Here is an 18,209-nt window from a genome sequence, read left to right as displayed (position 1 = left end):
TTTCTTTCCTTTTGCTACTAATCAATGTTATTTTAAGGCCATTGGTTAAGTAATTAAAAAATTAAAATGCCTAAAATCAAATATCCTTGAGGCCATATGGTTGAAACCCTGACAATTTACAAGTATCTTCAAAAATGTTTTAACAGGTTAAAAAATTTTTAAATACTTTTCTTGCATTCCAGAAACTAGTATCATCAACATTCACATATGGTTCTTAAAGCTAGCCAGAAGTACAAACCACTCCTAGAGGTGTTAGAGCGGGTATTAACTTGGCCAGTTGGATCATTTCATCAGCTTAAATTCTAGAGGCACATGTTGACAATTTATGGTGCCAATGTGTTCAGGAATTAATAGTATAGATGATAACTAAGACATTCTTTACAAAATTAAATTTTTAGTCATATTCAGCTCTCCTGTAGCTTTAGTCTTTTCAGCGAATCCTTGCTAAAGTAGATTTTCATCAGGAACACATACTTGGTAGTTTTTATGCAAGATGATATTTACATTTGTTAAACCTTACATCACATTTTAGAGACAACAGGCATGAGTCACAGGAAAGATATTAAATTTATAAGATAATTGTTTTATATGTTGTTCATTCATGAGTGAAATATCTCTAAATGCCTAAACCATATCCTAGACGAAAATTAAGTAACTTTCAAGTCATACTGAATCTAAGGGACCTCTAAGATAATGTTTCTTTATCAAAGGGTCAGCAATGGATAACCTTAACGATCATTTAAAATATTTTCTCTTCTCAGATGCCTCCTCCACTGGCTTTCTGGAACATTTCACCAACTTCCATGGCTTGAGGAAGCATCACAAAGCAGAGATTCCCAAATCTATAACTCTAGTGTAATCTGTGTCATATATTCCACTTTCTACTATACAAATATAACCAGTATCCCTAAATGAACAAATTCTAACACACCTACAACTAAGATCACCTTCTCTCTCTCTCCCTCTCTTTCACATTCCCTCTTCCTATAATCATTGTCACTAGGCTGATCTCTGCTCGGTGAGCCCCTGAAGAACAACAGCTAGTACATTTCGTCTCAGCTGCCTAGGGCCCAGCAGAGCAAGCAGCACCCACTCAATGCTCACTCCAACTTTGCTGATTTAAATGAAGATTTAAAGCCTTTTATGTAGTCAGCAATGAAAGGAGAAAAAAATATGAATTAAAAATTTTCTTTCCTTTCCTTGATACACTAAGCTAAAAAAATATAATGACAGTCAGCTGTTAATGACCCCTGAGAACGTGCACGTTTATTTTCCTTCCGTAGCTGACTCACTTAAAACTTAGAGTGTCTGGGGCACTGGGAAAACATGATTCAGCCATTTAACAGCTATAAATAAGTCTTAATTTTCTCTAATCATATTGGGGTCGGGGGCTCTTATGACATATGTAATACTATTATTGCCTTCCCTGGAACTCTCTGTTATATTCATCTCCTGAGCTTTCAAACTATGTGGTCAGCAGATCTGGCCCACTCCAGATTTATCCTCCTGCCACTTACAGCTACCTATCACTAACTCCTGAGAAATTTCTTCAAAGTGAACATCCTAGATGTGTTGTTTCAGTTATTTATGCATATAGCAGCTGTTTCTTAGGCACTTAATACATGTATATGTAAGGCATTTTGCTGGCGACACAGTAGTGAGGAAGATCGAAAAAGTCCCTGCTATGGTACAAATTAGTATCCAGCAGGTATCACTGCAAACGCCAAAGAGAAATACAGATATGCAAAGGGATATGGAAAACATAAACAGGGTTACTGAGCACATTCTGGAGCTGACTGTAGGACTGAGTAGAGAGAACACAGTGAGCCACTATGTGGGAGCGTGGCTCTCGGTGACCATCACCCCTACACAACAAGTCTCTTAATAAATAATATAGTTAGTGGTCTCATTCTCAAGAGGTAAAATCAACCACTATAGCCCTTACTTAGAAATCGTCCAGTATCTTCCTTTCAAAAGATCAGTATCCTGGCATCTCTTTGTCAGAAATGACAATTAGTTCCTCTAATTTTTCCTGGAATCCCGACTCTATAACTTCTGAGGTTTAGTCCCAGGTGATTCTGTTCCCCTTAACCTCCTGAATCTTTTACTTTCTAAAAGGTCCTTTCCTTCCATCTTCAAATAGGTGCTCTCTTCTCTTAATTTAAACATATATGTACTTTAAAGTCTTATTCTGCTTCGCCTTCTATGATTTGCCTTATTCTTACTCTTAAACTTCTAGAAATAGAATCAATCAAAAGAAAAAGTAAAGACGAAAAGTAAAATCTACTCTTTTGCTGAAGGGATGCTGCCCAACTAAATTAAAGGAAATGCTCTGTAACCACCCAGAGCCCTAGGAGAACAAACACACACACAGATACACACAGACACTTAGTAATGAAGGAGGAAAACAATAGCCACTAAGCTCTTTTGACTTAGCTGTGAGACAAGTAAGCTTGCTTATGTAGACACATGATTAGGCTCCACAGGCTAGACCAAGGGCAATGCAAGACTGTGATCCTCGAGACAGACTCTTCCTTAATAACTTGGAGGCCAGCTGTTCTGTCTTTGAAATCAATGGAGATAATTACTAAATTGGCATATTTTAAGCTGTTTTTAATAAAATATCACCTTCATCCCATTCATACTCACTCAAATGGCCATTAGCTATGAAACAATAGCAGTCAAAGTAATGTGTACAATTAATAACAATAATTGACCTCTGCAAAGTACTGAATAAGCACTTTCACACATCAGTGTACTCAATCCTCATTCTAACATCTCAGGATTTCATCATTCCCATTTTACAGATAATGAACCTGACGTTTAGATGGGCTGAATCACACATGCTCTGGGTAGCAGTACAGGATTCAAATTCAGGTCTGCCTGACTCGATAGCCTGTGCTTCTAACCACTACACTGCCTCTTACAATTCATTCGCTGGTGCTGCAATGCTATGGAAAAAATAGAGACTAACATACGTAAGAATGTGTCTGTGACCACACACACGCACACACGCACACATACATATCACACATACACGATAAATACGTAAGAATGTGTCTGTGACCACACACACGCACACATACACGATAAATATCCTCTTTTAGAACATCAGGGAAATAATTTCTTCATCATATACAACTGTAGGAAAAAAATATAAAACAATTAATAATCTTGTTTCCTGGTAATCACAAACATTAGAGACAATTAAGCAAGTTTTCAAATGTTTTCTGAAACAAGTCAGACACACTGGCCTCCAAATGTTTATGTACCTGGTTTTTCAAAGGCCCAAGGAAGCCTAAATTTTCTGCCATCCGCTGAGCTTGACTGTCCTTTATCCCTTCAATAATGTCAATTTGCTCCTGGTAAAAAAGAATCAAATAAACAAAATTCAGACAGTCAAGTGAGAAGACTTACAACCTCAAAAGAAAATGCTTCGTATTTAGTTGCAAATGACTAATTAAAGTGTGGCACATTTCCAGAGCTCTCTGAATGTGGCTACTGCAGATGCCTATAGGGTATGTTTTAATTAGCAGACCATCTATAAAACCGCCTTTCTAAAAACTATATAATTCTTCAGGGTGGCATGCTGACAAAACAATCGGATGCCAATTTTCACTTTTAATTACTATACAGATGGCACTGACGAATATTTAGTCAGTAAATTTTTATGACATCTTTTGGAAGCCTTCCAAAGTAAGGTTTTCCTGCCTAATACTGCTGTTAAGTTTAAAGCTTGTCACATAGGTTAAATATTACCTTATGATTTAAACATTCTATTGATGATAATAATTATGAATACCTTAGCTTTACAAAGTGCCATTTTTCTCCTAGATACTGAGCACTGTTCATATATGTACATTATTTCATGCATTCTCTTAATAAATGGAATTGCTTATTTTATATCATGTTAATTTTGAAAATGGCTAGGTGTTACAGGTATCCCTGCTTTTTGAAAGTTTGCTTTACAGCACTTCGCTTTTATTTGTTTTCTATAACCAAAAGAAACCTGAAGAGGATTTTCACTTTTACAAGAAAAAAAAAAGGCAAAAAGCTAAAATAGTGTCCAGCATTTGTTTTGCAGGGAGCCGTTACAGAGGCAGGATGCACCCTGGACAGGGAGAGTGGCCCCACCAAGCTCCTTCCCTGGGAACTACACTCGGCATCTCAGCATCAAGCTGCCATAGCTCTGAACTGTCTCTGTGAGCATCTGTGTTTTACCTTATCTTATTCTGAGCATCCATTAGCAAGATGTGTCCTAAGGTAAAAGTTTCTTTGCTTTGCTCCATTTTGGCTTACAAAAGGAAAGCTTTACTTTTGAAGTGCAGAGGTAACACCTGTATTCATAAACCAGCAGGTAAAGTCTCAATTTAACTTCCAAGGCAGTTAAATGAAATATGTAAAGTTGATAAAAATATTTTTTAAACCAAAGTATCAGTACTTTACACAAAGAGTTTCAAGAAGTAAATTTCCCGTATTTTGAAGGGAAACAAAATCACTTTCTAAATGAAATAATGAGTATTTCTGTAACAAGTTTTTATCTGAATTTTTGATGCTAAGGACCTAGGATTAAAAACTGGAATTATAGTTCATAAGCCCTTATATATTTTTTTCCTATAGCTGAGGTAGCTTGAGAAGCACTTTATACATATCACCTCATTTAAGCCTCACAATTCTATGAGGTAGCAATTACCCCCATTTTCATTTTACTGATTCAAAAAATAAAGCTTAAAAACACTGAGAAACTTGCTAGCTAGTGAAGGTTTGATCTCGAATACTTCTGAGTAGAAACTTAATATCAATAAAAGGAAAACAATTTAAAGAGTGGAAAGAAACGAAGAATCTGGACTTTAGAAGGATTCTATTTTATATCAATATTGTTGAGAGACATCGAGGCAGTCTCTAGGTCACATCTAGTCTCCTTGGAAAGGTTTTCTAGATCATACATACTGTTGAATGGGTAAAGGTAACCAAGAGGAAATGGAAATATCAGTCCTCTTCCACTGGTTAATTCTTAGGGCAGGTTGAATGGAAAGAAATGGGGGAGGAAGAAAAGGCAGGAAGGAGGAAAGAAGGAAGGGAGGGAAGGAAAAAGTAGAGGAAAAAACCTTGAATAGTGAATACCTCGGTTCTACTCAACTTTCAACTGGGTGCCCAGTAAGAAAAAGAACTCAATATCGTCATGCCTTAAGTCCCAGAAAGAGAAATATTGCTACCAGTCTCAGAGGCCACATAAAATATTTAACAGCTTCTACAACAGCAATCAATGAGCAAAGCATAGCCAGGAATCTAAACATACCTTAAAAATAAGTTCTGGATTTGAAGCTGCCACCTCTTCAATGTCGATGCCCCCTTGGGGGCTGCCCACCAGCACGGGGCCATTGTAGGCCCGGTCCATCAGAATCGCAAAATAGGTTTCTCTGGATATGTCCAAGGCTTCAGCAACCATCACCTACCACATTAGTAGTAAAGTCAAATTAATTCAGCACCAAACTAATCTCCTTTTGGAAATCTATACAAACTTGCTACACAAATCAAACAGCTTCATTTTCAGGCTCTTTAAACCCAGTGAGTTTGCTTCCAGAGATTTGAGAGTTCTGCTCCCATGGTGCACAATGCCCATTTTCACCTCCTTAATTGATCCTGTTAACTTGTTCAAGTGACAAGTATTGGTTTGCCTCAAGGAACCTTCTCACTTTAATCTTCTTTTTTAGTTCCTTGAGAAATCCTGACACTTAAGAAAAACTCCAGGGAAGCAGCTGTTATTTTAATTTGAGACATTAACAGTACATATATATTACCACACTGATTTTTCTCAAATTGCACTGGTAGAAAACCCGGTTTGGTTGCCAAAGAAGGATTCTTTTTACAGTATGTCTGATGCTTCATATGTTTGTATACTTCTGCCTCTTGGATTACTGTATTTTTATTTCAATTTATACTTTCTTTGAAATTACAAACATTTTTTGCTTGTTCAAAATGAATGCAAATGATACCAAAAGTATATAAATGAAACAGTGAAAGCAGCCCCCTGCTGCACATATATGACCCCTGGGCCACACTAGTCAGCATGATCATGAGACCATATGGAATCTTCGTGATAATCGAAAAAAGTTGCCTCTTCTTCTGGGAGGATATGGTCACATGTCAGGACCATGACTGAGCAAAAGGCAAGTGGAATGGAAAGATGTACTCCCCACTCGCTGCCTCAGACGAGTGTCCTTTTGGCTCTACACAACCTTAACAACTCTGCACAGCAACCCTAGCAAGAAAATCACTATTAACTGTTTAGTCTTTTTTCTATACATCTGCAAGCAGTACAGCAATGGATTGATCTTGCACGCGCAAGCACATTATGTATACTTGCAGGCCTTTGTTTCTTCTTCTTTTTTTTAATCTTAATACTATAACTTAGACATCCTTCCAAGGTCCTCTTTCTTTATTGTGACTATATGGTAATTTTATGTCAAAATTTATTGAGCAATGTCCCTACATTTATAAGGGCTCAATTTTTCTAAAATGCTACTGCAGTGATTATTTTTGTACATATATCTTTGCTCATTTGTTTTTGTATCCCTGTAGATAAAGTACCTAGAAGTAAATGACTAGGTTTTAGACTCTTCGTATTTAAAATTTGGTAGAAAATCTCAAATTGCCCTGGAGAGAGAGGCTGCATCAATTTACACTCCCAAAAAGAATGGCAAAAGATGGGTTGGATGATTTTTAAAAGAAAATAACAACATTTATAAATAATCAGTACTGGAAGAGAAAATAATAAAAGCACTTACATTGCTTTTCCTAAAACTAGTTTAATAATAGGTTTCACAAAAAAAAAGAGTTACAGATAAATATATTAGATTTTAGCTACCCATGCCATAAAATTACTAAGTTTTAAGTCACATGAAATGGGATAAATATATGATAATCTAAAAAGCTATAATGCAATAAAAATAGAACTCCTTTTCAAACTTTTATGGAATTTTTCACTAGTTTAAAATAAAATACCTTACAAGGGGCTTCATATCAATTATTTTCCCATAAATGGTAGCTCATGAGTATGTAAGAAATATTTCTTGGCATATGGTATTAGGATTACCTAGAACCACTCTGATTTCAAGTTTACTTTCTGATTCAGAGCTAGTCCAATAAATAGGACTTAATGACTTTTACTAGTTATTCTTAGAAGTATCACAACATTATAACTTTTTAGGACAAGTATCATTCAAGAGTCCTATACTTATTCTAAAATGTTGACAGATGTGCTTTGGATTCCATCAAATTTCTATTTTTAAAGACTAGCTGCTGTCTCAAACTCTTCAAGCTCTTTAGGAAACCATCCCCAGGAAATGATGATTATCAATAGGTAATTCAAAAAATTTTATATGAAAATTAATTTTTTTACATTGTTATGCCATCCTATGACCCAGGATGTCAGAATACTTTAGGAATTATTGCAGAGAGAGAATCTTAATAGACTTCATAAACACTCACACCATGAGAAGCTGTTATATGTATTTCAAAAAAGTTTCATCTGTGGCTGACACAAAGGATATCATCAATTTAGCCTTTTTGCAGAGCCCTCCAATAGAAAGCTTTTTAACTTAATGCTAATTCAACCACTGAACCTGTTTTCTTTTTTTTAATATTTGCTACTCAAATTGTGGTCTATGGATAAATGGCAGTGCACAAACTATTTGTGACATGATTGTGATTAGGTAAGATTAAAAGCAGACTCTCAGTTTTTGAACTTATCTCATTGCGGACCAGTACCCTTCACTGGAACTGAATCATGGAGCACACAATGAATATCACTGCCTCACCTCCACTATTACTATCTCAAAGAGCACAGTGCAAACATATTGCCACAGATTTAGAAAAAAAATATATCCATTACGTATAGATGTATGTATGTGTCCAAGTAACTTCTCAAACTAATTTAGTAATCTGAAGCTTGTATAATCCAGGGACTTCTGATTGATGTCCAAGAATCTATAGCTAAAATAATGCATGTTCCTTAAAGTCATATGAAATGTTAATGTTATACAAATGTGGTAATATACATTTTACACAGAAAAAGGACCGAAACAATGTATGACAATTATTTCTGGGTGGTGAGACATACAAGGAACTCTTACTTTCTAATTTTTATATTTCCTCACTACTAGAACTTTTTATATATGTTAGTCAATTTTGCAATCAGAAAAAAAATAAACTTCTTTATTAAAAATAAATCACTCTAGTAGTTTCCTGGCAATGACTCAATTTACAAGAACGCACTTATTGCCAACATTTCAGGAACCTATCTACGAACTAATTTTATGTGTGTATGTATAGTGTGAATCTTTTTTGTGTAATTTTATATACTTTTAAAACATATCACAAACTCTAATCTAAAAACTCAAGTGTCCATAAAAAAACAATGAATTCTTACCAACAAAAAATACTAATCATGGTCTCTGTGGACAAATTTTGCAGAAATCACAGAGGAAAAGCAGATATAAAAGGGAAATAAAAGTACAGTGCCAGGCTAAACAAAACCAAATTAAAAAACAAAAACAAACAAACAAACAAAAAAAACACTTTTGAGTTTTAAATAGTTCTTGCATCTACCTGAGAGGTGATGGGAAAGAAAAATAACCATAACCAGTTTGTGTGTGTGCGTCCTTAACATTTAGAAAGGCTTTGTATCCTTAGAGTGGAGGAGCTAATGATCGCCAATATTCCAATCTCCCTCCAGCTCAGCGTCTTTTTTGGATACAGGATAGACCCTCTCATGGTACACTAACAACCAGCTGGTGATTTTTTTTTTTGGTCATGTCAAGAATTTTCCACACAATGCTCTGAAAAGTAAAACCAGAATGTACTGTCTCAGTTTCCCCAAGCATGGCACACTGGCGGAGATCGTCATCTGTGATGCCGTGTCAGCAGAGAAGACAGTTGCCTCCCAAAACGCTGGGCCCTAATTCATGGTTATGATGAGGCCTTCTAACCATGTGTGATTCCCAGGGCTGGTGTGTGTGACCTGTGTAATTGCATGGGGCCTCATACTCAGAAGGGTCCCACTCTTGGTCTCTGCTGTAGCTGACTTGAAATTTGAACAAGGATCCTCACATTTTATTTTGCAAGTTCTGATGCCTCAATACACGAGTGGGGCATAGTGAAGGTGAACAGACTGATAGGAGGAAAGTTAGGTTCTAGCCTCAGCTCTGCCACTCAAGTTCATGACTGATACAGGTCACTTTGCTCTATGTGTGCATGTTGTGTATGTGTATGTGAACGTTTGTGTGTACCCTATCCACACTTGGGTGCCCCAACATACCTCGCTAATACAACATACTTGCAAAAGTAACAGTGGCTCAAAATGATAGCAATCTCAAAGTAAGGAATAGGTGCACTTAGTAAGACAACCACATCAGGTAATTCTAATATGCAGGACTGAGGGTGGGGCTGTGGGAGAGGAGAGAATACCCCTCACGGAGTATGACAGTTGTCATACCAAGTCCTTTTCAGCTTTAAACAGAATGTGTCTATGTTTTGAAAGAGAAAGCTATTGCTTCACTCACTCACCCTTACCCACTTTTACTACACGGTGGAGATAATAAGTGATATTACTATTATAGAACCTTTTAATTTCTCCTCAAAGTCATACCACATACTAAACAGATTACATGAGGTTTAAAAATAAAATAGCGTATCACCAAAGTGCATTATTTCATAAGATTTTGTCGAAATTGAAGTATTTTTTTTTCTTTTTGTTAAGACATACATAGAAAATGACCAAAAGAATTTATATTACCTTGTTAACTTTCACACCTTCTTTTGGAGTTTGTTTTGTTGCTAGATTATATCCAATCATCTGTTTAGCCAGCTTTCCCACAACTTTAGGGCTAATAAAGAAAGAAGAAAAGAAAATCAACATTCATGTTGAAAATCATTTTAAAGCAGAGTCCATACTACATTCTCTTGTCCACACCACACAGGGTGCACTTTCATGCCTAGAATCCATGGGACTTTCTGCTCATATACTATGTGCCTAGCACAATGTCAGAGTCTCACAGAGCAAAATGTAAATGAATGAATGAATGAATGAATGAATGAATGAAACAAAGAAAAGAAAAAAGAAAAGGAAAGATGCTTGCTTATCTCTACTATCCCTCTCCCAAATAAATTAGTCATAGTAAAGACAATGCTGAAATGCGTAACAGATTTAGACAAGAGTTGAATAACAAAAACTCGATAGTGGGAAACTTGGGAAGCACTGCCAATGAGGGGGATAAAGGTGAGGGTAAGCATCAAAATACATAAAGAAATGAATGTATGTGACAGGAGAGGAGAGGAAAGTGTTCAGTGCTAGGAGACATAGGAGCTAAAGCTGAATAGATAGGCTCAGATAAAGGAAAACCTGGACTGTATCAGACAGGAAGGACAACTGATGCCACTGGTAATTGGGAGCCACTGCAGTTCTTGAATAGGGAAGTGACATTATGGAAGCAGTATTTAATTTGTAAGTGGTATTGTTTCCAACATTTGTAAGGAATCATTGATTGTCTAGGAGAGAAGTGTCAAATTTTCAACAATTAGTGAAGAAAAATCCTTTCATGGGAGCAGAAGGAAAACTGGGGCATTGCCAGAATCTACCTGCAATTTGTGTCCTCTACTTGCTAGCCACTAATCCTACCCCCAATCCCAACCCTCTCACTCAGTACTCCTTTCAATGAGCAAAATCTCCATAATTGCTTGGTCCATAGACAAGAAATTAAAACCTCCAGACTTACTCTTTTGTTAAATGAACACCTCCTTTCAAACCGCTACTGAAGATACCTTTTCCTCTTCCTCCAGCTAAGATCTGGGCTTTTAAAACAATTTCTTTTGCATCTGAAAAAGAAAATCCAGCGTGGGTAGTTGACTTTAAATTCTTTTTTCTTTTTTTTTTCCTTTTAAGCAACAGGGGAAGCAGCAATGACACATGATTTCCAAAAGCTCTTTCACACCAACTTGGAAAATGAAGGCAATAAAGAACTTCAAAAAACATCAATGTGCCTAAATACAAAGTCTGTTTATCAAGCATATTCAAATATTTCCCACCAGTTTAATCTAATACTCCATCATCCCAAGGGAAAGCAAAGCATGTGCTCCTTTGCTCTTTTGAGTGTCAGAAGATGCTAAATAAATCCAGGCTGGAGGTATTAATTTTACTGTTGATGACACTCCCATGTGGCAGAGGCACCAATCTGCCAGTCAGAGAAGATAACTACTTGTCAGTCATCTGAGATATCAAAGAGAACACAGGATTACGTGGAGGAAAAGTTTAAAGGCAAGATGCAAAGGGACTATTTAATAACTGTATTCTTGGAAATCAATAGTTTTCTGAGCAGTTTTTTTATGTATTGATAAGGCTGGGTAAGGGAGGAGGAAATGGATTAAAACTAAAAGCGAGCAACAATTTTTTAAATGTTGGCAGAGTAACAAAACATCCCAGGGGAAAGTGGTTGTGTAATCTTCTTTTCCCAGCACACTCAAGGAAAGAGAGAACTGTCTGTTCTTGACTTTGGAGACCACAGTCATAAACTCAGATATCTTTACAGGCTTGGCAGGAAAGATGGGTGTATAAAGCAGTCCAGTGATAGAGACTGGGCTTTCAGCAAACAGCAGAGCTTCCCTCCCAACCACCAAAAAGAAAAAAAAAAAGGCAGCTCTCAAATCAAATATGTTTAATAAACCAAATAGTATACATCTTCGGGACATAGCTAGCATCCTCTGTGATTCATTTGTCTAAAATCAGAGAACTAAGCTTGACAATCTTCTATAAAGCTCTAATAGTTTTCTGGTTTAGAATCTGCAGACCCAGCTTTCAATCTAGGCTTCACCCCTTACTTAACTCTGAAAAACTGGTCATGTTATTTAGCATCTCTGAGACTCAGTTTGCTTGACTGTGAAATGACGATGAAGATTGTTTTAAAAATTAAATCAGATAATGTATGTGAATACTTTATCCCAAGAGCCTGAAAATTGATATGATTAATGAAAGACTACTGCCACTATCAATTAGTTCATTTATTACTTTTGTATATTGTAAAGATTTAAAAGGATTATTTCCACTGGGACAAAGATGGTAAAAAAAAGAACGAAACAAATGAAAAAAACGTTGATATCTGCCACAACTCATGTAAAGTGAGAGTTCCATAACTGTTGGATATTTCAGCTATTGCTGTTAATGTTGTCACCCATAGACAAGGAAGCAGAGGTTCAAACAGAGGGAGCCACAGAGGGTTTTATCATGAAGGCAATGGGAGCTACAGAAGGGTTTGACACTATGAAGACATTGGGTAAGACAGTCACTCCAGCTGATATAGTTAGACTATTAAAGTTCATTGTCTTTATCAGCTGTTCTTCTTTTCTCCTATATTTGCTTACACTCAGACAACCAGGGCTCACTTTCTCTCAGAAGAAAAAACATAAGCTCTTTCTTTGTGGCATTCTATACCCTCTAACAATTGTTTCTGCCTTGGATATGAACCATCATGACATCGGTCAAACCATGTCTTATAATAAATGGGTTCCCATCAAACTGAGTACAAGACAAGCTACGATGACCACTCATTATCAGAAACTCACCAGGAAAGGAAACAAGTAAAAAGAATTTATGATAATGCAAGTAAGAATAGGAGTATGAGCAACAACTTTTGGAGTTAAACAGACCCAAGTTACAATCTCTCAGTCTGCCCATCTTTTCTTTTGTAGAGAAGAAAAGACTGTGGCTCAGAAAGGTAATAGCATGCCCATCTGTAAAATGGCCATAACAATCAACAATGTTAGAATGATGTGAAAAATAAATGAAATACAGTACGTCAAGTACTTATCTCAACAGCTGGCACATTAAAAAAAATAATAATAACCAAAGTATGATAGCTATCATCATTGTAATAATTTTCATCAATTAACCAAAAGAGTGCTACATAGGAAGGTATTTCCTATTTCTCTTTTTAAGACATCAAGTGGAAAAACACACTTTTTACGGTTCACTCAAATTTTTAATTGTGATCTCTTCAAATTCTAAAAGGGATAACCAGCATTCCATTGCCATCAGCATTTTTATATCCCTGTCATCCAGAAGAAAGAGATGCTTTCCTTTCTGAGCTTTGTAGCAGCAAAACTTGAAAGCCAGGCAGAATACCTAATTGGGCATTGTTAATTAGCACACGCGGGCTTGATTAGATCAGCTTTAGGCACTAACGAGAAGACAAAGAAACAGCTGTAGCCTCAGTGAAGCATTGTCAATTATGTGTGTCACCATCTGACCATGTTTATGTCAAAGGACTGACTCCATGTCATCTATTTCAGAGTCTAAGCAACCACTTCGAACACTGTAAAGCTATATATTCGGATGGGCAAATAGAAAAAGGGAAAGAAAACGATCTAAATACAAAAGTAAATTCACTACGATCACCTCTTCTAGTCAGATTTCAAGTGCTAAATTAGTAAAGCAGGTTAGTGGCTCAAAGTAAAGCAAGTTTTTCTCATCTTGAGGGAAACTTACATGAAGCAATTTAATTCATGTGGTTATTTACTCAAGGTACTGAAAATTAAGTAACCAAATCCTACTGATAAGTAACTAGTCTTTTCATTCATTATTTACCAAGTTGATTCACACTTAATGCCATTATTTCCATTTTATTTAAAGATTTGTTATCTCCAAAAACTCACACAAATGTCTGTTTTTTTTAACCTTATCTCCCTATTTCCAAACAGAATTACAAAAGAATATCCCATACACGAAATTTAATTTTTGTCTGAATACATAAGATGGCTTAACCTTACTTTAAGATAACAAGCTAAAGAGATGGAAAGAAAAAAAAAAAAAAAAAACACCTACTCTAATAGATTTTGTATAGAAATAGATTATACCTATCTATACATTGATAATCGTATTATTGGAGTCTGAGTTGGTATAATCCAGGTCTGTATGCCTCCAAATTCCTTGGGTTTAACTCTTACTCTTACATGCAATAGCCAAAATATGCAGCACATTCATTTTATTTTGTTCCTTTCCTGGCAAGTTTCTGATAAGCAGAAGTGCTCGTGGCTAGGCTCCTACTCGGTTTAATGGGGAACCATTTACTATTATCTACATATATTTTAAGAGAAAGGACTGTAAGAGACATATTTGATAAACTTATAGATATATAAGGCTCTCAAATACCATGTCAGTTAATAGAACAATATTTATATCCATTTAGAAAGCCTAAAAACATCCCACACCATGGTCTCTTTTAGCTCTATTAGCTGCATTTAAATAGTGCTTTCTTAAATGTTTTCCTCTCTTTTTTTTTTTTTTAACCACAAGTGTTATTCTAATTATAATAATAGTTTTATAACAACTTTACAGTCTGGTAATAATTCCATGCTGGATAATAAACATTCTTGGAAGCATTATTAAACCTAAAAGAAAAAAATTCATTAAGGAAAACATAACCTAAATAGAATAAAAATGAAATGTTTTTAATCCGGCAAACTTTGTAAAGCTTTGTTTTTTTTAGAGATGGTGTTCTGACACCATATTTATGCAAAAGATTGTTCATAAGACATAGTTCGGAACCATAAGCAAAAGGACCATGGTAAATGTCTGAAAATGTTTGTCAATAACTTTGAAGAAAGTAAGTTATTTTCAACTATCTTTTTTAAACGGTTTAATTATGAATCAAATATGTGTTATTGAACTAGTTTTTATTCAGCATCACTCTCTTCAAAAATATAACACTTTCCTAAATGCAAAATGCAGCACTATTTACAATGATATTGCAGTGAGATGACTACTATGATGATGATCATCTATTTTGAGTCAATAATATTGGAATTTTAGTGAAAACTATGATTTCTCTGGTTTACTGGCTGCAGCAAAATTGGTATATCCAGTTTTCAGTACAATTGCATGGTATAATTTCTAGCATGGCGATTACCTTTCATGAGGTTTGATAGAATTCTTAATTGAGAAAGTTAAAATGTATTTCAGATTTACTTATTACTGTAAGGCAAGGAGAAAGGGAGGGTGAGGCAGGAGGAGAGCTGAAAGATATAGAAAGAGGAAACTTTATAAAGAACATACAATTATGGGGTGATAAGTTAAAGGCCTAAGTGCCAATTTCCCAAGGAAAATGAGCTAACTTGGGTGTTTTCATTATGACCCCAGAAGACAAACTTAAAATTGGGGAATTATCATCTTCGGTCATTACTGTTATGCCTTCTCAGACTGATTCCTATTTCCTCAAGTTGTACCTGGGTCACTAGGAATAAGACAATATTGCAGTGACTCTTTCTATATGCCCAGTGACCTCTCTGAGACTAAAACAATCATTTCAACTTTCAACATGGGCTCACCAATGCTGGGACAAAGAATGTCATACATGCAAAATATTAAAATAAATCATTCCACCAATGGTCACATACCTTGATTGAATTCAGATTAGAGATACTTGGCTTCCCATCAGAATTCCACCCACCAAAGATTTAAACTGCTCATACCTACCCGTGACTGTCAAATATACATAAAAGATGAAATTAGGGTCATCTCTAGGACAGGGATTGTGTGTGTGTGTGTGTGTGTGTGTGTGTGTGCGCGCGCGCGCGAGATGCAACCCTTGGTTGACTTCACAGATTGCAAGGACCTTGTCAGTTTACAATCTCTTATTTTTTATTTTTTACGCCTACAGCACCTGGTCTTCCTACGTGGTCTCCCATTCCAAGCACTAACCAGGCCCGACTCTGGTTGGCTTCCGAGATCAGATGGGATAGGGCTTGTTCAAGGTGGCATGGCCGTAGACAGGACAGGGATTTTATTATACAAATAGGAAGTTGTCCAGGGAGACACTATTTCACATTAAGAAATCCTTTACTAACAGAGTTTTTATGTGAGTTTTAAATCATAAATTTCCTATTAAATATGTTAGCCAAGTATTTCCACATATTCTCAAGTAATTCCTTTATTTGAATACTGTAGGTATATAAAAATGCCACTGTGAAAGGTTCATTAATTATAAAGAATAATATTACCTTAACATAAAACTTTTGTTTTCAAGGGAAAATTTTGAGTTTTTTAGTTGCTATAAAAATTCCTAAATTAAAATGTGATAAATTACTGTTTTTTCATATTGCCATATGAAAACATTATATATTTATTACTACATTATAGGCCTCATTAAAATCTATAATGATAAATTAGCCTACTCTTCTGATTCTGATGTTATTAATTACATTCATAATCATTAATACACATTTTGTTGGTAATAAAATGTTTAAAGCTAGATAAAAACTACCTCTGAAAGGGCTCAATTCATTTGTAATACCTTACACTTTCTGTAGTTTAGTACTAATAAACCAATTCTACATTTTGCCTATTAGATTAAAATATATATTTCTGTAAGAAAAATTAAGGATAGAACAACCTAACATTGATGGCAAAAATACCCTTGTAATTTTATTCAAGTGCCTATACTATAAGGTTACAACCACAAGACATTAAACAAATCTTTTGGAAATGAAGTCACTTGAGAAATGATGATTTTTCAGAAAAAAAAATAAGTGCCTACAGAAGAAATCTCTACTGTGTTTTATACAGATTTACAGGACAGATTAATGATATAAATTAATAAAAATATCTGTGTAACATTTCTAACTTCTACAGATCTTAGAAACAGTTAAGGAAAATGAAAAGCATTTATGAATACCAAGAGCATTTTTACTGTATTTTGTGCTATACTTGAAGGGAAAGAATAAAGGAAAACCAGCTTTAAAAAAATTTTTTTTTCTCAGTCAAGGTTCAATTTAGGGAAGCAGAACCACTCTGAGTTATGGATAAGGGATTTACTTTAGGAATTAAAACATACAGATTGTGAGAGATGCTGAGAACATACCCTGGGCAAATCCCTCCTTCTGCAGCAGTTGGTAGCTAACTGATAAGAGAGACATAAAACGTTGGTCTTAAGCAGTGATGAACAAGAGGAGAATAAAATGTGACAATGCCCAGAACTGATATGAGACGATATACTCACAAAGCTTTTATTTTCCGAGTCAACAGGAATAACTCTGAAACTTAAAATGTATGTAATATAAATGTGGACTGACTGCACCCACATTTAAAGTTGTTTCTTTCACTTTCACAGCCATATTACTAGTATTCTGAGATCTCCCTCCTTCTTGATCAGAAATCTTGTCTTTTCTCTATTTTCTTTTATTTAAGTCAATTCCTCTATCTGGCCCTCCATTTAGTGAGAGATGTTCCCACGTGCTGTCTGCTCTGCCGTCTGGTGACTGTCATCTTTCTGCCACCTATGGTCTATTGACCGCAACATAGCCAGGTACCTCCCTCCCGGCCATCAAGGAAGATCCTTCCGCTTCTCATGAGCGGGTCCTCTCAGAGGGGCTCCTCAAGCAGAATGGCCCAGCCCCTAGTAACACAGCTTTTTCCTTTGCAGCAGCGTCTCTATTTCAGAGGACATATACTCTCCAGGGGAGACAATGGCTCAGTCACACACAACTTCCCCCTAAACCTGAGACGCCTGTGCCCTCAGAGCTGCAGCCCTTACTGCCCAGTCATCTCCTTTCCTCACTCACAGATATCACCTTGCGGGAGCTCTTATCTTTTTTTAGAGAGACCTGTTCTCAGGACCATTTATATGTCTGATTAGGATGAGCACAATTCCATGCTCTTGAAAAATTCATGATGATTAAGAAGTACCTGGAATGTGTGACCTAAGGGAATTAGAAGGTGCATCTGCCCAAAGCTCACAGAAAATCCTTAGGTAGAACAATCCCACTTCGATGAAAATCAACTACAGAAATAAAGGTTTTCACTGCTATGTAATTATAATAGTGAAACACTGAAAACAACCAAAATGTTCATCAGCATTTGGACATTCAGGATTTGAAAATAAAATTTATATACCCACATAATGAAATAATATAATACTAAATAACCATTAACCATGATTAAGTATATCTTTATGTATGAACTTGGAGAAATGCCCACACACTATAAGCTTTACCTTAATGATTAATATTTAAAAAAAAATAAATACATCTGTTAATAGAGTCATAATGAAATCTAAATGGATAATAATAAAACTATTAACTGAGGTTAACTTAAGGTGCTAGGGAGTGTTATTATGGGTGGAGCATTATATCTTTTCCGTAATGATTTAGATGTCTTTTGCCAT

At 35.7% G+C, this 18,209-nt stretch overlaps 1 protein-coding gene and 1 pseudogene across 2 annotated transcripts in view; both read right to left on the bottom strand.

Moving 5' to 3' along the window:
• The window catches only part of SUCLG2 (succinate-CoA ligase GDP-forming beta subunit), a 250,538-nt gene that overhangs the window by 114,362 nt on the left and 117,967 nt on the right, over window positions 1-18,209 (bottom strand). For both annotated transcript variants that reach the window (XM_015593808.2, XM_025050706.1), the window contains exons 3-6: window positions 10,776-10,875; window positions 9,797-9,887; window positions 5,300-5,452; window positions 3,273-3,362 (exon numbers count right to left, since the gene is read on the bottom strand). In XM_015593808.2, the coding sequence (XP_015449294.1) occupies window positions 3,273-3,362; window positions 5,300-5,452; window positions 9,797-9,887; window positions 10,776-10,875 (434 nt within the window). The remainder of the gene's footprint in view (window positions 1-3,272; window positions 3,363-5,299; window positions 5,453-9,796; window positions 9,888-10,775; window positions 10,876-18,209) is intronic.
• On the bottom strand, window positions 15,699-15,818 carry LOC112484433 (annotated as a pseudogene).

Source organism: Pteropus alecto, unplaced genomic scaffold (assembly GCF_000325575.1).
Source record: "Pteropus alecto unplaced genomic scaffold, ASM32557v1 scaffold75, whole genome shotgun sequence".
Taxonomy (NCBI): Eukaryota; Metazoa; Chordata; class Mammalia; order Chiroptera; family Pteropodidae; genus Pteropus; species Pteropus alecto.
Note: the sequence above shows the minus strand (reverse complement) of the source record. Positions and strands in the feature narration are given on the sequence as shown.